The 26,779-nt window shown below is 43.1% G+C and overlaps 1 protein-coding gene across 3 annotated transcripts in view; it reads left to right on the top strand.

Moving 5' to 3' along the window:
• The window catches only part of LOC141476810 (SAM and SH3 domain-containing protein 1-like), a 560,858-nt gene that overhangs the window by 514,823 nt on the left and 19,256 nt on the right, over positions 1-26,779 (top strand). For 2 of the 3 annotated variants that reach the window (XM_074165606.1, XM_074165609.1), the window contains 5 exons: positions 12,939-13,071; positions 17,122-17,957; positions 21,906-21,977; positions 24,188-24,331; positions 26,348-26,483. In XM_074165606.1, the coding sequence (XP_074021707.1) occupies positions 12,939-13,071; positions 17,122-17,957; positions 21,906-21,977; positions 24,188-24,331; positions 26,348-26,483 (1,321 nt within the window). The remainder of the gene's footprint in view (positions 1-12,938; positions 13,072-17,121; positions 17,958-21,905; positions 21,978-24,187; positions 24,332-26,347; positions 26,484-26,779) is intronic. The other variant, XM_074165618.1, reaches the window with a different exon arrangement.

Raw genomic sequence — 26,779 nt, 5'->3', positions numbered from 1 at the left:
GAGGTAGCAAGATACTAGTGTAATGGCTTCTTTCTTTCTTTCCTTCTTGTTTCATCTGCCCAGGCAGAGAGACCTGCTGGTAGGTAGGACGATTTGGGAGGACGGGTCACTAGGTTTTTGTGGAGAATCTTGGTGTAGCTTTGCCTAATGACTACATTTCAGGAATTTAAAAAATAAATAAATAAATAAAATAAAAGTATAGAATCTAGGCAATCAGAGAATCTAAAAATGAAGGCAGAATGTCTAGAATGTTCTAAAGGTTTAAGTAGTCCATTGCTTTCAAATCAGGTCTGCCCACAGAATAAGTACAGCCACCTACAAAAGTACATCTAAAGGGCAATTGTTATAACTAGCATTAGTTGTTGATGTTTTCCTTTTTAGGAAAAAAAAATACAACCTTTTTTTCTTTTTAAACTTGTGTAACTATCATGTGTTTATGACTAACATCACTGGCCTTGATCCTTAACTCATTTTAAAGATTGGTTTAAGGATTCTTTTTCCCAGCTCTTCCTCTTTTAAGTTACTGTACCAGGAAATGGAAACTTGGGTTTCGTACCCTTACAAAACTAAACGCCAAAGATGAACCACAAAGGACTGAAGGGTTGAAGGGTCATCATCTCAGCATCCAGAGGGAGGCAGCCCGACGTCATTGGTGTGTGGTTCATTGTATGTCATGTTTGTTTGCTCTTAAGAAACAAACAAACAAATAAAGGCCTTGCCAAGTCAGTAGGTGACTTGATTCTCTGCCACTTGAGCAGTTTATAGCTTTCAGTCTCACTACTGTGGTCCCTTTGTTTCACAGCAAAGTATGCGTGTTATTTATTTGCTAATGTGGGAATGCAGTTGAAACGGTTTTTCGTTTTAGACAGATGTATCAAAAGTGTAAAACGCCTTATAATTTTTTTTACAAACTTATTTCTGAATATTTATGTTTCATCTCTGTTGGAATGAAGTCTGCTCACAGTAATACTAGACAAGCTTTCATTGCCTTGTGCCAAGTGTTGGGATGTAAAGCAGGTGCAGATTACAAATGGATCTCTTTCTGGGTTTTAGATAAGGGCCTGTTTGTCTTCAGGAGTCAGAAAGTCCAGGGAAAGAGAAGACTTCAAAATTGTATCACATTCTTTCTTTACACTGAGGTGCCTTTTATGCTTCTTAAAGATAGAAGCTCATTTGATAACTTTTGGGGGCTGAAATTTTCAGTTCATCTAAAACAGGGTTGCTTCGTCCCCAGAGCCCCATTGGTATGGCTTCAGCCCAGCTTGGAGGGCCAGCGTTAGGAGAAACCAGTATAAATCCTTTCCTGTGCCCTCTGCTGAAAGACTGCTAATTGGTACCAATCGCTGTCTTTGGTGTGGGAGTCAGGGAAAGGAGAGAAGCAGGAGGGAGGTTGTGACAGAAGTGTGCATCACACGTGTGCTGCCAAGGAAACAAACCACTAATTAACTTCACTGACGGTTTCCATAGATGCAAGTTAAATGAAGTCGTAATTATCCCTGGACTGAACTGTTTTGTTGGTCTCGTAGGGCTTCTGTGTTTTGGTTTTGATCAGCAGCTAATGGTCAGCCATCCAGAGCTCATTAGTGCGAGCTCCCAGGTAGCGTAGCCAGCCTTCGTTTGAAGGGTGCCACAGTGAGATGTGCTGCACTCCCCCGCGACCTCCCCACCTGCCACATCTGGCCATAGCAGCCTCGGGAGAGAGGCCATAAAATTTATGAGCCGGGAGAACAAAAGCAGCACCTCCCTGCAGCAGTATGGCCTGCAGGTGGGCAGTGGGAAGCCCACAGTCCTCTTTTACCTCCCTGCCTTCCCAACACTTCTTTACCCAGGACTGTCAGCGTGGCACTGGAACCAGTAGGAAACTGGCACCCCAAATTTTTTTGCTGAGGAGAGTGACAGCTGTTGTGCAGACGTGGAGGCGTGCCATGTACATCTGCATCTGCCCTGAGGCTGATGCTGGGGAAAACTCCCCCTTGCATTGCTGCCCTTTTCCATCTTCTATTAACCCACTTCGTAACAGGCGGCAGCAAATCGAGTCCGCGTAGCGACAGCTCAGTCCGAAGCGAGATAGTCTATTGTTGCTCCTGTTCTTCATGTTATTTCCTGGGGACGTTTTCATTTATTAAGTCTTTAAATGGGGCGAAAAGTTGAAAGGGTGTGCAGTATTGGGCTTGTGTCTACTATCAGTGTCAGAGACAGAATAACAGACGAGAATGGACTTTGGGTCATATTCGTTTCAGTCCGAGAGATGCTGAAGCCATTGAATCACGATTGTATTACCTATGGTACAAAGCTGACTCTGACAAAAGACAAAGGCTGGAAGAATTATCTCTGACTCCTGACAGCCATTACCATTTGGTAAGTGTGAAGAGTAGGAAGAAAAGCAATAATTGCAGTATAACTTCCGTAGCACCAATTATCTCGAGAGTAAATCTCAGTGCAACTACAGCAAATCCACATTATTCAGGGTTACACACTGTTTCAGTGGTTCAGGTTGTAGATGCTTTCTAAATACAGCAGGTTTTAAATTGGTTTTTATTCATAATACTGATGGATTCTTAAAATGTTTAACTTTTTTAACATTGCTATTGCTCATACTACGGGACTGTTACAGTAAACAGGAAAAAGCCCTTCTTTTGATATAGTCAGTGTGTTAGATCTAAGCTGGAAGCTGATGCATTCTGGGAATCAGCGTTGGGTATCAATGGAGAGTAGGGTATGATGCGTTTTTTTTTAATTTAAACAGTACTGTTTAAGCTGAAGCAACGTGGATACTTGGAGCATTATGCACTGTTAGCCACATTTTTGCTGTTATCACAGGACTTAGCATTTTTGGTAAGGTTTGGGTTTTTTTCCATGAAAGGCTAAAGGGTGGAAGAAGATGTTTCAATGTTTCAGTTCTTCTTGGAGAGCTTGTTGCCACGTCCAGGCCCTGCATGCTCTTTGAAGTGGCGGAGGGGAGCTAACGCTGAGCACGGCTATGAATGCATGCAGAGCTTTCATCTTTGCTCCAAAGCTTCTAGTGACCCAATTTCTGATAAGATTTCCTGAAAGGCACTGATGTGCCTCATTGTATCGGATGGTGTATTTACTATTACTATCCAAGTTCCTGTAATACTGTCAGTGCTTAGTTAACAGTTATGATGAAGAAGAGCCTATAATAAGACATGGCTTCGAAATGATAGTGCTAAATTCCCACGCTGTGTGCCTACCACAGTGACCCATCCTGGGAGGCGCTGGCTCCTTTTCCACTGATCTCAGGGACAGTGTCCATCACCTCTCGGTGAAAGCTAGTTGCAAAAGAATTATGGCATATTTTGTTACAGTCTTTCCCCCCCTCTCTGTCCATGCATAAGAATAGGGTTTCCCATGGGTATAGTAATACGAAAACCTTCCTGAGAGAAACTTGAATTGTCATTGCAGTTCCCAGGACACAACACAAAGTTTTAAGTAAGGTCAGTGCTGTGGAGTGATGATAGCAGAGCTATCAGTGCTGTGCTGTGGAGTGATCATAGCAGACCATCAGTGTGTTTATATTTGTTTTTGTAGAACACTGTAAGGAGTTTTTTACCTACTTGGTCTGAAATGTGTCCCGGTTTGAAGTAAAACCAAACCAATTTTCTGTTACAGAACACTTTAGAACTTGCAGGAGAAACACATTTATTTAGGAATAAAACTGTATCACTTCCTTAAGTATTATTTACCATGCAAGACCTGCCCATGTTGTCATCAAATATGACTTGGCTAGGTATGTGTCCCTGATGGGACTAAACATTGTCACCACAGGGTTGTACTGAGCAGTTGGCAGTAATGTAGCCCAAGTAAACCTCCTGCTCACCGCCAGTAGGAGTTGCTTCTGTGGATGTGAAGACTGGATGTAATTAGTCTGTCGTAAGGTCTCTGAGAAAAATCTTCCTGCTGTCATGACTCAGAGAAGAGAGCTTACAGTAAAGCGCAGGCAGTGGCTGTAATTAAGCGTGTTCATAACCACTTCTGTTTTGACTGCATTCAGACAAGCCCCATTGACTTACTTTACCGCAAAATGTTTGGCCACATGTTTGGGGAGGGTGGGAGGTGGGAAGGCAAATTAATTTAATATTCATTCTAACACATTACTTGGCGCTTTTTTTATACCTTTTTGCCCTTGGGCAGCTGCCTAATTTCTCTGCTTATTACCTATAGGGTGGGGGACCGTGGTAACAGTTTTTTCCTATGATCTTTCTCCCTGCACACACCAGCCAGCAGGAGATGCTGCAATCCATAATGTGGCTTCCCTGCCCCCATCTTTTCTGAGACCAAGCCTATTAAATTGGAACAAAGCCTTGCTCAGTTCAAGAATTAGAAATCTCAAAAACCATGTGTTTCGCTGCCCTATTTGGCAGACCCAGGCTGAATAATCTTTACTTGTGGTACAATAGAAAATTTTAATTGTGCTCCCGTCAGTTACGACTTCTTCCCCCTCCTCACCGCTGGTGTTTCCTTCCTCGCGCTTAGGACGGTAACATTAATAGTTTGACGGTTTGAAAATACTGTAAGAATGTAATATAAATTACTACACCTTTCACTAAAGGACTCTCATTCTCTTTTTTTCCTTTTTTTTTTTTCCTCTGATATTAATTTCACTCTATTTCATATATTGCTGTTCCACCTTTGGTTTTCCGAAGTGCAGGGAGGTTGGTTTCCAGCGCCAGTGGTGTACTCCGTTCATGAATAGTACAACCTACACCAAAGAATAGGGATTCTCCCCAGGCCCTCTTACCCTGAGATGCAGTTGAGAGAGCCTTGTTAGAGACTCTCTTTCCCATGTGTAGAGGAGTCTGCAGGGGAATTGGAAAGGAACGTTATACTGTAACAGATACAGAATCATGTAATGCAGAGCTTCATTCTGCCACATATACCTATGACAGGTGGTACATGCATACAGTTGTAATGTCATTAAAACTTATTATGCTAATCAGTGAGAGAAACACTTCACCATGAGGAAATGTGTCTGGCTTGCAGATGCAAACGTTAGCAATGTGCTTCTCAAAATTATTTAACTAAAACCTGGAAACAGTTAACATCTAAGAATTTGCCTAAGCAGCTATTCTAGTATCAAGCCAGTTCTCCTGGGAGAATTAAATTTTTGTTCTCTCGTTACTTATGACAAATATTTCCCATTAATTCCAGCAAGCAGTGTCGTCACTAGCTAATGTGTAATATATCTTTCACTAAAGTAGCCGTTGGATGCTCCTTTGATTTCCTTGTAAGTAATCACAGACCAAACCCAGACATGGGATTGCTGTTTCCTGCAGTTTACCTGGGGGGGCTGACGCTACCACTGCACATTTTAGACTTACACAGCCTTTGTAATTCATACTCTTGCAGTCAATTGTGTAAAGTGGCAAAAATGTTTATGACCTCTGTTAAATTTCTTTAAAATTTTGGAGGCCTTTATTTGTAACCTCAGGATATGATGCAGTTTATCACATCTGAGCTTCACACAGTTTTCTATAAGCAGCCTCCGCAAGGATTAGAGGTTTGTGAAACTTTCTTAATGAAACCCAAAACCTTCAAAACTCAAGTTGCAAAGCTCCAAACTTAGATCAGTTTCACTCATGGCCATGAACTTTTAAGAGAATCTGGGATACATTTCAAGGAAGTCGCTGTCATGTTTCACTCGATGTGGGCTGGTATGTTATTGAAATCAGAGAACACTAGCTGGTTTTATCTGAAGCTTAGGATTTTCCGTAGGGTTTTACATCAGGGTTTTGGGGCTGAAGCAATTCAAGAGTAAGAACCCTGTTACAACACACCAGTAAATCTAGTTTACATGACCACTAGGGAATAGAAAAGCTGTGTACGATCACTAGTACAAAGATGGAGAAATTGAAAAAGGATATTTGGCTAAGTGGCTCGTTAAAATCAGCCAGTCCTCAAAGGAAGTAGATGTTTAGTCCCACTGTGATTTCACTGTGTGATTGATCTGCCGTGAATCCAGATTAACTGGCCATTGATGGTATGGTCCTGAGTAAGGGGAATCTTTTCTTGGTTTAAAGAGGGTGCTGTTGTGATATGCCTTTGCTGTTACTTCCACCATGGGATAGCAGTGCTCCTAATTAGTAGAGGTTTTGGTTCATGTTTTCTTGCACTCTGAGAAGAATTGTCCAAATTCTGGACTTGTCCTAAGGGTTGGGATTAGGTATTGTTGACTGTAAGAGGAGTGCTGATTTACTTGAGCATCTCATTGTCTGTTTCTTAGGAAGGGAGGTCTGAGCCCAGCCTGGGAGGAAAAGTTGGAAGTCACGCTGCAGTGCTTCATAAAACCGCAATGTGCCTAATTCTAGACCAGTCTGAGATTTCTGAATTAAGCATCATTTGCCTTTCTAGTTCTTAGTGATGTTCTTTTTTTTATAGCACTGAAACCAAGGGGAAAGAAAAAAAAAAAGAGTATCTAAGTTCACTAATTTAAAAAACATTTAAGCAAGGTTTATTTTCCTGTCAAATTAGCTCTTTATAAAGTGAAATTCTCAGGGAAGCTTTTTGTCAAAAGAATTAAAAAGTGAAAACAAAAAGAGCCTGGTAAAGGGCTTAAGTTTTATTTCCTATAGACACAGCCTCCACTCTAGTGGTCGTGTTTGAGGGTCAGTCTTCGTCCTGGCTTTGCAGAGATTCTCTGTATTTTTTTTCTTTCACTGAAATTCCATAGACAGTAATTAAGGAACTGGAGGCCAGCAAGAGGTCAGCAAGCCTTCGTCAGTGAAAACAGGGATTGTTTGCCATGTACAACACTCCCTTTTTTCCTTGTGGTGAATAGAAGATTTGCTTAGAGCTGATGACTTATGCCTTTCTTGCAAGTTATGCAGCTAGCGAGTAACTGGGGGAATCAATCAGTGAGCAGAAAACAGCTAATTGAGTCCAGCATCACGCTTTTTTCTTCTTTACATATTCAGCGCTGGAATCGGAGCCAGTTTGGTGTCTGATAATGTAACTCCAGAGAAGAGGCATTTTGTGCACAGGATTCGGAGCGAATACAATACTTAAGAAGAAGGGTCTGCTCCTAAATTTTAGGGTTACGAAGCTGACAGCAGTTGAGGACTCAGGGGGAATTACTCGAAACTGAGCTTTAGGCCTATAAATGCCGAAGCTGGTAAGTCACTGAGCATGTAGCATGATGTGGAGAGGGATGTGCCTCCTGTTTCAGAGAGGGAGAAAGAGAAAAGGCTTTTGTGGTTATTCTTAGGCACAGCACAGCATGCATAGCTTTTCTCGGTTCTCCTCTTCCTTTCCTTGGGCTTTTAGGTTCTTTTCTGTTCTATTTTCCTGTCTCTAACTTTATCCAGGCATCTTTACTAAAACTTTAAAAAAAGTTAGAATGGTTGTTTTTTTTGGCAGATGTAAAGCCTGTTAAGAGAGAAAGAAGAAAGGACACGTGTAGCCACGTCTCCTAAAGGGAACAGCAAAATCTCTTTGCATTTGCTATAGAGCTCTTAGTTCTGAAGTGAGCCAGCCAAGGCTGGGGGATGTGATATGCCCACGAGTCTGAATGTGCATTTTTGCCCCAATTCGCTGAACAAGAATTGTCTGATAGCCAAAAATAATTGTAGCTTGTGCTTAATCAGATATTAAGAGATTTCCTCGTTTCTTAGATGGGAGGTTTCCTGGAGATTTCAGTTTGGGGCTGAGCTATTACTGGGCATAAAGCGAACTGTAAAATTTTAACATCTCTCTAAATGGCTTCACACAGCTCACATAAAAGTCATGTATGCTTTTGTTTATGGAGCTGAAACAGATTAATCAGTTATCATAGCTTTAACTGGATATTGTCATAGAGTTTCTTAAATATTTTTATTAGGACCTGGCTAGCAGGCTTTGCCTATCTTGTGTTTTTTAAGGGCTGCTGCTATAACCCTGAAGTGTTTCCAAACATAGTCCTGCCGAAAGCTAGCTACTTACTTCTGGTTTACATTTTGCCAATTAATTCCAAGTACCCTAATAAATGTTAGTTTTCTCTGGATGTGTGTGTGTGCGTGCGTGCGTGTGTGTGTGAAGTGCTAATTCAAAGGGGGAAGTTAGGGTCGTTATTTCTATGGCGTGTGAAAAGGGCTGGATGTTAGAGAGTGGGAGAGCAAGGCGTGTGCTTCGCCTCCGGAGCAGGCAGCAGCAAAGAGCCTGCGTGAGAAAAGTGGGAGAGAAAGCAAAGAGGGCGCCGGGAGCAGAACTGTAGTGAGCTCCTTGAATATCAAAGTACACGTGCTAATTTCCTATTTGTTCCTGAATTTAAGGCTTTTCACTTTGATCTTACGTGCGAGATGATGCAAAGCGTGGCCTTTAGAGGTGCACGAGTAGGAAAAGTTTTCCAAGCAGAAGAGACGCTAGAGGTGGCAGAGGGAATTGGTCTCTCCTGGACTTGAGAGCACCTTCATAGGTTTGTGGCCGTGTTTGTTAGCGGCGAAGAGCTGTGTGGTGGGGCTGGACCTTGGCCCCTCCGTAGTTTTCCAGCCATGTGGTACGTGGTGGCTGCAGTCCTCTGCATGCAGTCCTTGGTATTTCCAGATGCTGTTAATTTAGCCCCGGTTTCCCTGTAGTCCTTCGCGCGTTTGTGCAGCTCAGCTCTCCAAGCCTGGCGGGTTTCCGCACCGTGAGAGCATTGCAGATGTGTCGGGGATGCACTTGCTCCAAGCGGCGCGGGGAAGGGCGGCTCCCCCACCTCGGCCAGCCCCGCCAAGGGGCCCGCAGGCTGGGCCAGCTCCCCGGCAGCCCGCGGGCCCAGCCCTGCCCTCTCTCTTTACAGCAAGCGCGATTTTTGTGCATCGCCTCGGCCAATTTGTTATGGTTTTAAGGCTGTGGAGCCAGCTGTCTGCAATCTGATGTAATGTTGCCCTGGAAACCAGAAATGAAACACTTAAGCGTTCACCATAGAATTACTACATACAGCATTAGCCAAAATAATTAAAAGTTGAGCCATATGGGCTTTCGGATGGAAAGATTTGGAGCGGAGGAGATGGAAGTTAAGTTGTTCCTATTTACAGTACTGCAAATCCCTTTGTTTTCCCCTTGGAGCGCAGGGAGAGGCCTGCTCCCCGTGCGGGGGGACGGGGAGATGGAGGGCCCCGGCAGCCTTACTGGTGCATTAACAACACCGAGGCTTGGCCTAACAGGGCGGCCATGTGCCGGGGGCCGGGAGGCATTGGCAGAGGGGGATACAGCATGGCCTCCTCTCGTGCCAGGGAGCCTGCAGCCAAGCCTCTTGCAGATGTATCGTTCCCTCTTTACCAGACTATGTCTACTCTTTTCATAGAATCATAGAATGGTTTGGGTTGGAAGGAACCTTAAAGATCATCGAGTTCCAACCCCCCTGCCATGGGCAGGGACACCTCCACTAGACCAGCTTACTCAAAGCCCCATCCAGCCTGGCCTTAAACATTTCCAGGGATGGTGCCTCCACAACATCCCTGGGAAACCTGTTCCAGTGCCTCACCACCCTCACAGTAAAGAATTTCTTCCTGATATCTAATCTAAATCTCCCCTCTTCCAATTTAAAACCATTACCCCTTGTCCTGTCACTACACTCCCTGATGAAGAGTCCCTCCCCATCTCTCCTGTAGGCCCCTTTCAGGTACTGGAAGGCCATTATAAGGTCTCCCTGGAGCCTTCTCTTCTCCAGGCTGAACAACCCCAGCTCTCTCAGCCCGTCTTCATAGTGTGCGGTGCTGCAGCATACTGAAACACTCATTAAGGGGGGAGAGGACGAGAGAGGGGCTGGCAGCCGACTGCATCGAAGCCCCATGCCAAGGCCTGGCTGCTAGAGCTGTCCAGGAAGCCATTTGCCCAACCCACCACGTGTTGGGGAGTTTGGGGTGATTTTCCCATCTGAAGTCAGGGACAGCCACCAAGAAAAGCAATTCTGTCACCATGGAAGCCGGGAGGGAAGAGTGGGTTGGGGAAGTCAAAGCATTGAAGTTCAGTGATTTCCAAATATGTCGCTTACAGCCTGAATGCTTTACATTTCTGTTTTCTGTTTAATATTAGCTGTAAAAGAAAACATTGCTTGAGCTGGAAAATTAAGCTCTGTTTCCCATGTGCCAAAATGGAAACTTCTGATAATTTCAAGGCCTTTTTTAAAAAAACTGTTTCAAAAATAGGAAGCGAATCAAAAGTAACCCTTTTTCAAAATTGTTTCATTTTCAAGGAATCAGCATTATTTGACAAGAAAGTTTCCTGAGTGGCACCGCTGGCATAGTCACTGATATTTTTAGGCCTTTCGGCATAAACCTATTAGCCATCCTTTTCCTTTACAGAAGATTTTTCCATGCCACATGCTAACCAGTATGATCGGAAATAGGCTGCTGGAGAGGGATAGACTTTGATTTTAGTCAGCCCATTATCCAGCAGCTCCTGTTGTTACGCACAAGCTGTTCTCGCCACTCTCGGCCGAGCACCAGTGCTAGGAAGGGTCTGTCCCTGCCTGCGGAGGACCCCGGCTCAAAGGATGCCAGCAGTCCTGAAGGGTTGGGGAAAACCAGCTGGCACTTGAATACGATGGGACTTTAGTTATTTTGAAATATAGGGGACCCCCTGTACCACCCACTCAGGTTTGATGTCAGTACCTTGTGCTGAGGCTATTTTGGTGCTTTCTTTTGCAGTGGTAGTTGTGAATGCAAATGTCAGGCATTGCAAAAGCTTTTGTTGTCGTTTTGTTGTGTCCCCCCCCGACCCCTGAGGGGGGACAGTTCTTTATCAGATACCAGGAGTGTAAAAGTAAGACTTGTTGTTTACCCTTTGATGAAATCCTGGGCAGGAGGACCAGGTATGAGACATTCTCTAAGTCTTATAGAGCTCACAGTTTTACAAACAGTGGTCTTGCAAACCAAGGATGTGTGAGAAGTAATAAAGGAGAGCAATGACTTAGAGTAATTGCATTTAAAATAAACATATCTTGAGTGCAGAGTATGCATGATGGTTGCTTGCCATGATGCACTTAATGGCCTAAGAAGTCTTGACTAAACTTCTTGATTACGGTCAATAATCCATTCGTCTTCTTATCTAAATATGTCTGTCCTGTTGTTTGACATGCCACTAAGTTTTCCCAGCCATAATCTCTGAATTTAACGCTCATCTTGCTGCTTAATTTATCTTGATATAAACAAGCCTGGTACTCCTCTTTACAGCCCTGTTTTTCCCAAAGGAAGATTATTAATTACCTAGCCAGCCTGTACCCATAATAAATGCATTCCTGCGGCTCTCAGATGGCAGAATGGCAATTCCTACTGCCATATGTGATCCATTTGGTATTTCTTCTTGTTTTGGAGTAACACAAAGTTTGTGGGAAATCGGTAATTGGCGGTGCCCTTGCAGAAAGTGGCTGAAGTTTGCTCTGGTGTGGTTCTGGTGGCCTTGTGAGGTGCATTCCTGCGAGGTAGGCTTTCAGAGCTGCCCTGGCTCCTTCAGGCACTGTTTGTGCCTTTGAAACTGTACCCGTGCAACTGCTGATTGGTGTCCTGCCCCGTGGCATCTACTGTTATTACCACATCCTGATATTTAAGTGTATTAGAAATCCAGGAAGGGGTTTTATATTTGGCCTGTCTTTTATTCAGCATCCGGATGAGCAGACATCATTTTTGCTGGGGAAGAGAAGGTGGTTTGTTTTTTTTTGTTTTGGTTTGTTTTTTGGCTTGCATTTGTTGGGGATTTTTCTTTTTTTTAAAAGTTTAATTAAGAAGAAAAAGAAAAAAGGATGAGCACGCTGTGGAAGCCCAGATAGCTGTGCCGACAGGAAGTTGCATGAGGGTTTTTAGAGCCGAGCATTAGGAATGCGGCGAATTGGCCAGGACCGAGGGTGAAAACAAAGTAAGGTATATGATCCATACCACACTCCAGCTGGAGCCCGTGCAGGAATGTGCAGCAGCGCACGGTGCCAGGGCTGTCCTGGCCGAGCCGGAGAGCACTGCCGGCCTCCTCTCCTCTCCCCTTCCCTTCCCCCCGCCGCCTTCCACATTCTGAACTGATTAAAACAGAGGAAGTAGCACATTGAACGTTGGATCTGGCTCGAAAATCGAAGTCGTCTTCTCGTTCACAAGGAATGGATTGTTTCAGCTTGTTGTGTCACTGCTGCTGGAGAGAGGGGAATTTTTTTTTGTCTCTGTAATGTTTGATACTTGAGGGAAAACAGCTGGAACTGAGCATACTGGATCAGATGCAAAACGAAACGGGATGCTGGGGAATATGGACTGCACTGTATATCTGAAAAGGTCAGAGTTTTCCCTTGGTCAGTGCTGGAGGAATGCTGTGTCCGTCTTAATTCCAGCCTCGAGAGCCTTCAGGAGGAGTATAGGGAGCAGGGAGGAGGAAAGGAATATTTTGTAGCTGTGGCAGTTCGTGAGTGAGGCAGATGAGGTCTCCTCCTTCCTTTTCCTTCCCGTCCCTTTCTTGTGCTGCTGGTTTTGATTTTCTGGGAAGACCAGGGAGGGGGGGGAAAGAAAAGTCGTCAATGACAGAGCTTCAGTTTGGAGAAGCTGTTTATAGCCAGGTTTAAACAGCAAGTTCTGAGATGCCAGACAGACCAGTGACTGACCCAAACCACAGGAGCATAACTGGTATGGTAAGAAGAGCCCTGGGAAAGAGCCCTGCCTGAAACGTACCAAGAGAGGACGTGGAAGTAGTTATTACACAATGCATGGGAAGAAAGACAAGGGCAGGAATGCATTTCAATGCGTACGATCTTACGTTTCACAGATTTAGAAATCAAAATGGTATGTCACGCTTTCAGAAAAAGAAAGAAAGAAAAAAAAAAAGAAAACCCTCAGTAATTTAAATGTTTCTGTCTGACCTGGTCTGAAAATACAACACCAGTTAGAGCTGCATTGACACAGTGCAGCAGATGAGCTGGGTTAACTTGACTTGAAGGAGCAAGCCGTGGAACTACTACTTTATTAATATTCCCTTTGTTTCTTTGCCAGTCAAGAGAACAATCCGATGATGAAACAGAGGAGTCGGTGAAGTTTAAGAAGTTGCACAAGCTGGTGAATTCTACTCGCAGAGTCAGGAAGAAACTCATAAGAGTGGAAGAAATGAAAAAACCCAGCACAGAAGGTAAAAAGCAATATGCATATGGTTAAAACTGCGTGTGTGAATATGTGTTTCTGTTGAGAGGGGACAGAAAGTGGAAGGCTGGGGGAGGGAGGGGTGGAGTGTTCTTAAAGGACAGTGGGAAAGACTGCCTGATCTATGGTGCATGCCTTACCCAAGTGATTGCATTTTGATACTGTGGAAGGAGGAAAGTGACAGCCTAGGATGTGGTTCCTGTTGATCTCTTGGTATTCCCAGAGCAGCACTGGAGAGCCCCTCATTAAGAGATTAGAACTTGGTTTATGTTTTATGCCTCATGCTGGGGAGGGAATGAGACTACAACCAATCCCAGGCTCAGCAGGGAGGTAAGCAGAGCCACCACCACGTTGCTCCCTCCTCCAAGGCCTGGGACATGGGGCACAGGTGAAGCTCATGCTAGTTTTGGGAGGGTAATGGCTGGTTGGTGGTGCAGTTGTGCCACATGGCAATATCCTGCGGCAAGAGTACAGCAAGTCTATCAGACATTCTTGTGGGATAGTGACTGTCTCGTGTGATATTAACTCCTCTGCTTCTGGGGGAGCCTGCTTGCAGTTTGCCTCCTGAATGAGCCCCGCTGTCAAGAGAGAGGGGGAGAGGGAGAGAGAAGGGAGGAGGAGGAGGGTGGGGAAACGGGAAGCAGAGTTCAGCCCCTGGGAATGCCATGAACATGCTGTAGAATTAACTCTGGATGATCTGTACCCATGTGTGAGCACTCAGAATAACGGAGCCTGAGCCTCAGGAGCCTCTCTGCACAGCCCTGCTTGAGTCCTCACTGGAATTGTGGGCACCCCTCTACATTACATGATCCTGGGATCATATGCTGATTCCCCTCAGCTTTGCAGTGAGCTGAGCCATATTATGATTCCTTCCTGGTGCATTTAAGGAGAACGTGTGCATCTTGGCTATGTGGCAGGAAGCCGTTGGCAGATTTATGACCTAGCCTGCCTCTCTCCTGCGTGATGGTGGTGTTACTGGCTGGCGTGAAAGGCACAGCCAGTCGAGCTCTGGACCGGGCAGCTGTCTTGGTCTGAAAAGGTTTTGCCACCTCATAGGGTGAGCATAAAGCTGGGTTATCTTGGAAGCAGAAACATGGTTTATGAGAAAGGGCAAACAAAACAGGGCTATTTTTCCTCTGCACTGGGGAGAGGACCCCAGAGAGGCCTTTCCTACCCCCTCCCTCCCTACGGGCCTGGGAAAAGCTGCAGGGAGCAATCAGAAGCTCCAGGGGTGGGAGCAGCTACAGGAGCAGGCAGTCCAGGGCCGCCCAGACTCTCTCTCCAGCATGTTAACTGTCTGTGGTGCTCTCTATTCCCTCTCTTACAGAGCTTCACCTCCTTACTTCCTTTTCACCTTTAGTCTTTCACCGAAGTGTCCCGGTTCCTTCAGGTGTTTTTTTCCACAGTTTTCCACCCCTGTGACCCCCAGAAAAATCACTCAATGAACAATTACCTAAAAAAAAAAATTTGCTCTGCTTCCTTCTTTCTCCATCTCCTGCCTATCTTCTATGTTTTAACTCCGGGTTTTTCTGAATAAATTATCTAAAACTCTGAGTTTGCACTTTATCTAGCATTCTGGAGTTCCTTTGTAAATTGGCTCTCGGGGAACCATAGCAAAACCAGTTATTGCTAAATAACAACATGGATTACTTCTGCATAACTTCTACATAAGTAGAAGGCACCTTAAGTAGCCAAGTCTATGTTAGGAGTAGATATCTATGACTTTTCTTTCAGTGAATTCTCCCCGCACCCAAGTTTTCATGTGGCATATTAAAAGTGCTTCATAAATGCTGTCCATCCTCCTATCTCATAATGTAGGTCTGTGTTCCCCTTTGGATATGTCAGAGGGCTCTGCAAGATCACAAAAAGTACTGCAGTCAGATTTGGGGGTTGCTCTCTGACCTTCCAAGTTACCTGCGGTTGACCGGATCGGTTCTTGAGCTGTTTGCTGCTCTTACGTGAACCTGTGTTATGAATGTGAAGTAATGTGAAATCCTAGATGGCTAGGTTTTGGGGAGCTGTCTCTAAAATTTGATTGAGTAACATCAGTAAAATTTCAATAAATTCATCAGTGTTCAACAGCCTTTAACAAAGTGTGAGAGTAGGCTTGGTTTGAAAATTGACGTGCAGTTCTCCAGAAGAAAGGTTCCTCATAATCCTCCTCAAAAAATTCTTCACAAAGAACAACTTTGCCAAATTTCCCTTATACATTCCTGTATAAAGGAATGTACACTAGTCCCAGATCCTTCTCCCACATTTCTACTATTGATCCTATCGCACTAAATATAAATCTAGATGATCTGATACTCACTAGAATGTGCCAATGTCTGAATCCATGTGTATTTTGTGTTAGTCTGTTCCTAGTGAGCTAAATAACTGAAGCTTTCTAGTCCTGGGCACCATTCTTATATAGCATTTAAAAACAAATCACATCCACATCTGTGTCATTATGGCTTTGTGTCATGGACTCACTCCAAATGACATCTGTTACAGTGTTGACACACAATGCATATTTTACAAGCTGTTTAAAAACATATTTACTCAGTGGACTAAAGTTGTTTATCAGCACATATCCAGTCCCAGGAGAATGTCTATTTTCTGTTCAAATTGAGAAGTAGAGGGGGAAAAGAGCAAGTTGGATAGTCCGGTGAAAGTGGTGTCAAAATCAGACTCCAGTTTGCAGACCTACCCCAGAAAAGTTCTCAAGAGTGAAAGTTGTGTGTCAGATGTGATCCACTATCCTTCACTGTCACAGCAAGTTTGGTCTTGGTAAAATAGCATATTAGGTTTCAGGAAATATATGTCAAATATGTTTTGCTCAGGTTTCAGCAAATACATGTCAAATATATTTTGCCAACAGAGTGAATTGAAGGTGAGACAGGAAACCTGTACATGGCAACTAATCTTCTTTCATCTTGAAATGTGTCCCCTGTTAGTAAATCACCGGTGTTTGGTAATGGTTCAATTTTAGCTCTTTTCTAAGACTGTGGAAGCGATCAAAAATGAAGGCGAAGTTGGGTCAGGCAAGAAATTTATTTTGGCAAGAAGTAAATACAGTCACGTTTCTGTGTGTGTTTCTGATACATACCTATGCTGTGAAATTTATCAGGCAGGACCGAGGAGGATGTGTGCTCTTGTTTGACTTTCTTCTTGTTACTCCAGCTAATACCTGAGCCTATACTTTGCTCACAAGAAAACACCAGAGAATAGTTTCTTAAATGGTAAATATGAAAAGGAATTGCAATTTCAGGTCCTTTATTCCCCTCTCTCCATTCCAAAAAGGAGACCTGGCTGTTTGCCCATCACCAGTACTTGCACTGCAAAACTTCTTCTTCCCTTTCTGTGAAATATGTATTTGGTGAAAACCAAGTGTTTCTGTCATTACCAGGACACTGTTGAAACTGGCACACCTGCAATTTGACCTACTTTATTTTTTAATTTGCATCTGTTTAAGTAAATTCTGTGTTAAAATTGGTACCTCTTTCCCCCATCAAGAACCCAAAACTTTTAACTTTATCCCAGGGCTTAGCTCCATAACTTTCTGGGAAAAAATACTGCTTTCTGCAGCAGCAACAACACTGGGTATTGGAAAACTGGACCTGAGAGATACTTGTTTGGTTTTTAAAATCTGTGTATACTTCTGAGTAATTGCACTAGAGCTGAGCATCAAATGCCAGTATCAGAAGAAAAACATGAGAAACAGATCCCAGTTCCAGCTTTTAAGGGGTTCTTAGTGCTAGAATCTGTGGTCGTACTTAGCTGCAGATTGAAGAGAGAAACTTAAAAATACGATGAGTTTACTTACAGGATGTTGTTGTCTGCCTACTGTTAACTCATCCCAGAACTCTCACTTCACAAATGGAAGGAACTGCTTCAGGTTTATCCACTTGCAAGTACCTTCTGGGCTGTTTATATCAGAAAGAGTTTTCTTCCATTTTAAGTGGGTGATATCGTAAATAAATACAATAAGGCTGTACAGGGAAACATCTTAAAGAATTATGAGTGATGACACGTGTTGTGCTGGTTTTGTCCCCTGTAGGTGTGGAAGAGCACTCACTTGACAACTCTCCTATACTGGATGAGAGATCGGCACTTTACTCTGGAGTTCACAAGAAGCAATTCTACTTTGACAGCTCCTGTGAAAAGCAGCCAGAGGATGACTCGGACTCGCTTACTACTTCTCCCTCATCCAGCAGTCTTGATACGTGGGGAGCTAACCGGAAGCTGGTGAAGACCTTCAGCAAAACTGACAGCCGTGGCCTTATCAAGCCTCCCAAGAAACTCGGGACATTTTTCTCTTACCCAGAAGATGAGAAGACTCAGAAAGTTTGCCGCTCCTTGACAGATGGGGAAATGAAGAAGAGCCTCGGCTCCCTGAGCCATGGGGTAAGTACAGAAAGCATTTGCTTTTATGACAGCAACAGGCACAAGCACCATCTTCTGGTGTCCCTGGAGGAGATTCAGAGTGTAAGGAAGCAGATCCGATTGAAGAAAATGGATACTAACTATTCCTGTTCCAGAGCTTTTCTTTGCCAGCGCCCTGCTAGGAAAGGAGCATCCACTGCAACTTGTGACCTACAATTACTGCGGCACAAAACGAAAGGGGGTGGAGGTTGTGGCTTCCCAAACAGAAGGCTACGAGGGCGCACTTCTGTCAGCGAGTTCAATATTACCTATGTGGTGGAGAGAAGCCTGTACAGTCACCTCAACCTCTCACAGCTGGTGCGTCCCGTTACTGACAGGACCCTGAGCAAGGCCGACAAGCAGGACCTGAGGAGATGCCTGCTGGAGGAGGATGAGGAGGCCAAGAGGAAGTGGGCTGCTACAGTGGATCGCTGTACTAAAAGGGTTCTCTTGAGAATCCACCAAAAGTCTGTGAGTCAAAGAGTTGCCATGAAGGTGGTCTTCCAGTTTCTGTGAGGTTGCAGTCAACACTTTCTGCTTTATACTTTTAACTAAGATTCAGTGCTTTCTGCTTTCGTTGCTGTTAGAAACTCTTAAGCACTGTAATTCAGCTATAAGGGAAGAGCTTGGTATAACCCTGTCACAGAAGAGTTTTGTTGAATCTGCAGTTTCAGAATACCCTAGTGAGAGAGAGCAAATATGACAAAATGCTGCCTTTTAAATTCACCTAGTGCAGAAATTGAGATCACTGGTGAACAGAAGAGCTTTGAGTTGCTATAAACATGTTCTTTGTGATGCTTTCGGAGTCAGTATTTTCTTAAAGAAATGCCAGGAGATGAACAAAATTTTCAGAGGATTAGAGCATCTTTAGTCAACTGTGCTCTGTTTCTCTCCTGCTGTCATTGCCTCATATTGGCCCTCCCCTTCTCAATTTGCATCTCATCAGTTCACCCACCCAGCTCTGTATTCTCAGTTACACAGCTGCAGAAGGGCAGGGTTTTTTGCAGGGGCTTTTACATTATGTAGAGCATGCCCTCCTGCTTGCTGCTCACCACCACCAGAAGTGCCCTTTCTGCGCTGTCCCTGGCCACTGCTCCTTCTTTCTAGCATGGGGTGAAGGTGGCACCTTCCCTCAGAGAGTTGTGGAAAGGGAACCAGGGGTGGCCAAAAAAGGAAATTATGCTGTACAAGGGGAAATAAAGTGATTTGAGCACTCCAGAGAGATCCAAAGCTGCTTCCTGATTATATGACCCAGTTTTACAGTTCCCTTAACCATGATGCTGACTTTCCTAGGAACTTGCCTTTGGGGCCAGCCAGTCTGTTGTCTAGTTGACAATGTAGGTATGTTCCCTACTTCAGTGGGTGGAAACAGCAGTGCTCCCATTAACATTAAGTAAGATATTCCAGTGAACAATACAGTAGAAACAGCTTTTCCTCTTGAACTGCAAATTTTTTTAAGAGGTCTCTGCTTCATTTCTTCAGGTGTGAGGTATTCTCGATATGAGTCACAGCCTTGGTCTCCTTGAATAACCTGTGGGAGGTGACCAAGCCTTCATGGTTCACTTTTTTTCTCTTCAGCCACAAAATAGATAGTTTTTTTCTACCCAATACCATGAACATTCTCTCTTGGCAGCTTCAGTATTTCTTCTGCTTGCCCTGTCACTGAGAGGGTACTGTTTATTTTCATAGACATGTACTCAAAAGACATTGTTTGCCCATAAGGATATTGCAATGATAAGAGAAACCTTACTCGTCCTTCTGTATGTTGAGTAATAGTGGTACCTCAGGCAAAAGAGCATACTCATACATGCTAGAGATGCCCCATAATTAAAAATACCCTCTAAAACTGTTTTTCTAAATACAGATAACACACACAAGCTTTTTAGTTCTTCTGATAAGTAGTCTCGCTATAGTAATTTCATTATAGAACCATCTGGCCTGACTACTTCTTATTCACAGAGGTACAAATGGAGAAGAAATGGATAGCAGTTGGTTGTTGTTATTGTTGAGGAGCTCCTCAGTCAGCTGCTCCTCCAGTCTCGTTTGAATGGGATAAATGGTGGAGACACGCTGCTCTTACTAGCTTTTTTTCAGCACGCTTCTTCCTGAAACCGCAAAAAGCTGGCAAACTTCAACTAATGCCACTCCTTCTTCCTAGAAACACTTAATGTTTGTTCGCTGCAACCTCAGGGAAATTGCAATGCCTATGTATTCAGTGGAACTGGTCACTCTGTCTTGCCTTGCCATTCATTTTTGTCATTTATATTTGTTTCAGTGACCTGGACATGCATGAAATTTTCAAATCGCATCAGTTTTTCTTTTCTCCCAAAACGATAATACTTTTGATTGCATGGCCATTCCATTGAATATCCCTCTCCCCATCCACAGACTTTTTGTTTGGTACAGTATTGCCAGGGTTGCTACTGGAATCTGAAGGCGGAAGTCAAATGTTAAATGTATGGGGAGGTCCATAATGAAACACTAAGCAACATTAATGTGGTACATTTATTCAGAAGCTTTTAACCAACAGACATTTTGCTTTCTGAGAAGACTGCTTTAGGAGGAGCTCTGGCTGGTTTGACAGACAAGTTTGCTCAGAGCAGTTCCAGATGTCCTCTCTCCATTGCTGGGATTGCCATACACTGTAGGATTAGTTAGAATGGACTCTTCACAGAAGGATGACATTACTCATAGCTAAACATGCTGTGCTTTAAAAAGTGATCTTATTAGTTGTGGTTGGTCTCAAATGTTTTCCAAAAACAATTTTTAAAAGCTATGCCATAGTCCCATTGCCTTCCGGGGGGAAAAAAAAAAAAGACCCAACAAACACTAAAAAAATTCTACATCGCATCACTCTTTTTAATGTGTGTGGGGCCTACTCAAAGCTGGCTTTGACTTCTAATAGAGTTGTGGTGGGTACATTCCAGCACTGTAGATACACAGGAGCCCACATAAAAGCTAGAAAAGAAAACTTTTTAAAAGCTATTAATATGTATGTTGATTACCACTGAATAGGGCAGGAAGAATGTTTACTTTAATAGAACTAATTGTTATAATTGTTTACTAAGTGGCACAGTTTTTAGAGCTTGCTTCATCCTCTTAGAGTGTTGAAGCAGACTGGTAGTTTTCAGGTGGCAGGGTCCTCACTGACTCCCAAGTACACACAGCACTGACTGGGCAATCCTTTGTAGGTCTGATCTGATGCTTAGCTGAGTCTTAAGGTGTCTTTGAAGTTACTCTTCTGGGTAGTTCAGCCCTTAAGAACTTATGGTTGGCAACTGGTTGATCTGCCTCCTGTTTGTCTCAACTCTAACACTGAAAAGAATACTTATAATAGACTCACAACCCACACTCGGAGCCTGGATTTGAAGCTGTGCAAGTAAATTATAGCTGCCATGCTTTCATTTCCCTGGATTGCCCTGTGAGACTTCTGGCAGGGCCGGGTACTTGAGTACTGTGCAGCTGGTTGTTCAGTGGCCAAATAAAAAGTCAAAGGTTTTACCTTTTGGATCTCAAAGCAAAAGCTGCATTCTCTCTCAGCCCCCTAAGTGTCTGGTCTTTTTTCAAGTGATATCAAAGCTTTAGCAGAGACTCATCTGCCGCAGTTAAACAATGGTTGGCTGTGGAAATGCAGCTGTACTGAGTTTGGTTGCCCTCTGCTCTTGGGAGGGAAGCAGTTTCATAGTGCTGATGTTCTTTTTTAATTCAGGATGATTATGATAAACTGCCTCTGTGCATTCAGCCAAAACTGAGTCACACCACTAGGTGATTGTGGCACCATAAGCATAGCATGCTTTCTCCCAGAAGTAGCAGAGCTGCTGTGTATCACCACAGGCGTGATGGTAAATACTTAATCTGGAATCAGGGCTTGCGGAGTCTCTGGGAACACAACGCCTATGGATAGCTGGGCTGGCTTTTCCTTCCTCTTGCCATACAAGGCCTCTAGCGTTTCCCTGTGTTTCAGTGGAAAAGGAGTCTATGCAGCTATTCCCAGAAGGTAGGTTATTCAATGCTTTAAAATATTGGTGGTTCTCTGTTTCAGTGCTACTGTGGACTTATTTATGAAGGCAGATGGGAGTGCTGAGCTGGAGTTGCCAGCACCCTGGAAAACTTGATTCATAAGATCAACAGTTTCCTCGGATCGAAAAGTCTTTTTTGTTTTTAAAAAGAAGAGTAGGCAATAGATGACTCAACAGCAGCAGACCTTAGGCCAAGGAGTTGTCTCTGGAAAAGGCAAATGACTCAAATTGCTTTATAACAGATTTCTTGATTTATAATCTCCCATCCTTTTGTTTGTTTGTTTCCATTTTTGCAGACATTTGTGTTTTTGCTGGTGTTCTCCAAGTCACAGATGTTTTGGGTGAGCTAATCATTGTGATAGAACTGTATCCATCCTTTTTTTTTTTTTTTTTTTTGCAGAGGACCTGTAGCTTTGGAGGATTTGACTTGACAAATCGTTCCCTTCATATTGGAAACAGTTCTGACCAAATGGTGAGTTTAAGACAAGAAGACACAGACTTGAAATAGCATAGAATGAAATGTGCAATAGAGTTATAATAGACTGAAGTGTAATTTAGGTCTGTAATGACAGTTTGGGGATCCAACAAAGCAGAGCATCTCCGTTAACCTCAGACTTCCTTAGCTTTGAGAATAACACATCCACCCATATCCATGTATGTATAAGTATTTATATACCATATGTGTAAGGAGGCAGGAACAAGTGATCAAAGCGGAGATCTGGGGGCACATCTGTGGGCTATTCTTATGTCTGACTTCCTCAGAGCATCACCCTGGGCAAAACATACGATTACTATACTTTCTCAGTAAAAATATTTACTATTTGGAATGATGAGGCAAACTTTTATTTGCTGAAGATCTGCAAGTTATTTGGGTGGAAGTTATTATGCAAGAGATTTATTATTTGTTTTCTTGTTGTATCTAAGAGCTCTGGAGTAGACCAGGATCCCATTGTGCTGGGTGCTGTGCAATTGATCTCAGAGCTCTTTGTGTTTAAAAAAAAAAAAAAAAAGCAAGCAAATAAACCTTGTCTCCTGAGAATTAATTCCATTTTATGTTACTCATGTTGATCCCAGTCTTACTGTTGGTCAGCTTGCAGCCAAAAATAACAGAACAGAAATGAGCCAGAACATTATATCAAATGAAATTGCCAGCATATTTTTTCCTTTTGCCCCATATATTTTTTTCTTTTCTGTTTCAGCATTGGCTCTGATAACTTCTCTGTCCACTTATGTCTAAATTGTGAAACATTTTATATGCCAGCATTATATTGTTTTTTTTATGTCAGCTGGGTTTTGGGGGGTTGTTTTTGGTTTTCTATTTGGTTTTTGGTTTTGTTTTTTTTTAACATCATAAATTATCCCTAAATTGGCCAAAACTGTGGGTGGTTATTTCATTCATCAATTTTCAACACAGTAAAAAAGTTAACTTCCAAACTTACAGTGTTTATCTTTAAACACAGATACTTTGGCATATTTTGTTCAGATTGGTTTTGATAAAGGAAAGTGTGAAATCTAGATTTTTCCCTACAAGCATCAGTAGTGGGACAGATGAGTTAACCAGAATAATGTGTGCACATCAAGCTTTTATGTAAAATATAGTGTACACTTATTTTAGTATCTGTTATCCTACGTACCTAAATTGTCCTCAGAAGGATTGTTGAATCAAGTCAGAGACCAAATTCTGTAGTCAACCTATTCGGCCAAACAGATTTTGGTCCTTTTTGTGTTGTGATTTTTGGTGCACCCTTGCCAATGGAGGGTGCTGGGAGTAGCCCTGACAGAGGGGTCTTGCTGTGGTTCCTGACACACTGTAGAAGAAAAGACCATGTTTAACGTCCTGCCTGGACAATCTGAGTAAGGGCTGAGTCATACAAGTAAGTTTGGCAAAATGTCAACTGATCCATGTTCATACTCTGTGTGCGCTTGTGGCATAAGTAAATACTAGGTAGGTATCTTAAGCTGGTTTAGAAAAGGTTAAATGTGTTCAAAGCAGCTGGCCCTTGTCATCCACTATATATGGACCAGGTAATTTAGTTCGGCAGTACCCTGTTGTGTGTCCTAAGAACAGCTGTGCAAGTGTAACCTTCTACCTTGGTTGATGAATTTAGTAGCTTTTTGTTGTGTTTTTTTATAAACAGTCCACAGTAAAACCACAGAGACGGTCATCAAGAGAGGTTAACTGAATGCCTGTCTGAAAATAAAAAGTAAATTTGGGTAGCCAAATGTAGGTATCCATATATATATACACACAGAGAGACGTATTTGGCTAGGATCTCAGAGGTGCCTTTACTCCTGCTCAGCTGTATGTAGTATTGACCAACATGAGCCACAACTACTGTTGTCTGTCCTGTCAGGAGGGCTTAGCCTGGAACCATGGAGTTTTATATCAGGTCAAACACTTACCTGAAACTCAAAGGGATAAAGGCATCCTAACAGACCCCACCACCTCTACACACGGTACCTGCAGTAGAGGTAACAAATCAGGCCTTGGGAGTAAGGTACAGGAGCAAGGACTGTTACAGTGGTTCGCACGAGGTGTCAACACTGAATTTAGAGCAGCAAACAGGACACCGTGCTGCTGTCCTGTGTCTGCCTGGATACCTCTGCAATGACTGCTGACCAAGGAAACAAATGGAAATAGCTCTTGTATTTTATAGGCTTAAACCCCATTTTATTTTGCAGGGCAAAGAAGGAGACTTTGTTTACAAAGAAGTGATCAAATCACCCTCTGCCTCCCGTATATCCCTGGGCAAAAAGGTGAAGTCTGTAAAAGAAACCATGAAGAAAAGGATGTCTAAAAAATATAGCAGCTCTCTGTCTGAGCAGGTATGTAAGGTCTGCAGTAGAATCCACTTAATAGTGTAGAAGTGATAATCAATATTGATTTCCATGCTTCAAGGCATCTCTGAAGAAATTTCTAAGAAGACTATCTGGTGTGGCTTATTCCTATGTTCTTATAAAATCCCTCACTGTGAAATGGCTTCCTATAGATGCCAAACCATGAAAATGCATTTTCAGATTTTCATTCAAGTAGCTCATGGGCAGAAGCCTGTGGCTGATGGCATCACACATCTCGCTCTATATTTCCATTTCTTTAGCTATCTTCATTATTTATTAAGGGAACCAGTCTGTGACACAGGGTCACAGTAATATATTTAATCTGCAATTTACACCTTAGTTTAAATTCCCAGCATAGCTTCACATACACAGTTCCTCTCCGCTATTACAGATCTTTTCTCCATCATAGCTTGCCCTCTGCAGCAGCCCATTAAAACTGACGCACAATGTAGTCAGAAAGGGGCATCCCACAGAAGATTTTCCTATTATTCTTTCATTACACATTTTTATAGCTTATTCTTAAAGGCAAACCTGAAGTACATTAGCTGTAAATTAGGCTTTGAATTTCAGTGGCCTAGGAACAATTGCTGTCTTTTTCCCTTCTGGTATATGTTGAGTTCCTTGCTTTGGTGGAGTGTCAAAAATTTTTCGGCATTTGTTTAAAAGCAATTTTGCCTCTTGGAACGTTTCAGTAACAGCTCAGAAAGCTGTCGGGAGAGCAGAGCTCTCTCTGGCTAACATCGCCCCCAAGTGGCTCGTACTGGCCGCTGGCCCACGGGGGCTGCCTGCAGCCATGGAGAAATGGAAATGGAAAGGGAGTCGTGCCCCCCCCGACCCGGATCTGCCTTTGGTATTAATGCAGAGCGTTAGTGCCTGTGAAAGGAGCAGTTGAGAACATTCGAAGTAACAGCCCCAAAGTGCAGAATCTGGAGACAGCACAGAGAGGCAGAAACGTGACCTCACGTTTTATACAATGCTTTGCAACATTAGAATCCCTTACCTGTAGGACTGTTAGCCATGCTTATTCATAACCAAGGGCAGTGCTACAGTTACAGTTATTTAAATTTACAATTAAAACATTGTAAGGTCTAACATGATTTGATATTGATAAGAAGGTGCTTTGGTGTCTGGCTGGCTTTACAGTGCCCCTCTGCAAAGTCTGCCTAAGAAAGGGATACTTTGAGAAATTGCTTTACAGTGCGTTAGCAATACTTCTGCCCTCTAGCTCTCTCCAAGATTGACTTGACCTCTGAAGTCATATGTTGGGATGACATTTTTTCTGATGATTCTGCAGCATGCGAATAATAGGTTTCATCTAAAAGTTTTATGACCACACGTCTCCACAAAAACTCTTCCTGTATGCAAGCTACAGTTCTTTTGTTTTCAAACCTTTTTGCACAGTAGTTTTAGAATATTTGCGCCTTTCTGGCATCACGACTCAAACTATGTGCCAGTGTCTCTTTCTGCACTCAGAAAAACAAGCAAAAGCTATTCTGGCCACAAGTGTTTGCTGCTTTGCTTTAACTGTGCTTCACAGAGCCTGACAGAATTTCAATTTAGGAAAGACCTTTTTTTGATTTCCTATAATGCCTGACTGAATGAAAAGAGATACTGCCTCACCTATTGCACATGTAGCAAAATCTTTTTATACTTATGCATTTATGTTTAGGAGTACTTATACTATGCACAGGCTGCATTTTCTGGTTAATTCTTTTTTTCTTCAAGGTAAATGAGCAAAGATGTCAACAATTCACTGAAAAAGAAAATGTACGTTGCTGCATGTCTCATGTGCATTGTCTGATTTGTTTATATTCACCTTTGTACAAAATCCTAATTCAGAAAGCTGAATTTGGTGTTAGCTGTTCTGCAAGTACTGCTGGCAAAAATATCGTGTCATTAAAACCTTTGAATTGGGAGTTTTGTGTAATGTTTCTTTCCTCTTACAATGCTAGCTGTCAGTACCTGTGTTCGTTTACCAGATTGAAATGGTTCAATCCCTTTCAGGAGTCCAGCCCTGGGGTCATGCCAGGTTCTCCGCAGTCGCCGCCGCCAGACACTGACTCCCTGGACAAACCCAAGCTGAAAGCCGGTGGCTCAGTAGAGAGCCTGAGGAGTTCCTTAAGTGGTCAGAGCTCAATGAGTAAGTTCGGTTGTAATTACGTTGCTCCATTTCTGTGGCTTCAGGAAGCAGAGATCTCCACAGTAAGCAGAATCAGAGAAAGTCAAAGCAGAAGCAGCGGTTAAAAAGTAGAAAGGCTGATGCGTTAGTCATTAAGGATTTACAAAGAACAGCAAGCTCGTTGGTGCAGAGATGATCTTTTTTTGCTTTGTATTTATACAGAGCCCTGAAAAAGTGAAATCCTGCTTTCTGGCTGGACCTGCTGGGTCTTACTATTGTAATATAAACTATTGGAGTGAGAATTACAATCTTTAACC

The sequence above is a fragment of the Numenius arquata genome, chromosome 2 (assembly GCF_964106895.1).
Source record: "Numenius arquata chromosome 2, bNumArq3.hap1.1, whole genome shotgun sequence".
Taxonomy (NCBI): domain Eukaryota; kingdom Metazoa; phylum Chordata; class Aves; order Charadriiformes; family Scolopacidae; genus Numenius; species Numenius arquata.
The sequence above is the reverse complement of the archived record's forward strand: the minus strand, read 5'-3'. Positions and strand labels throughout refer to the sequence as shown.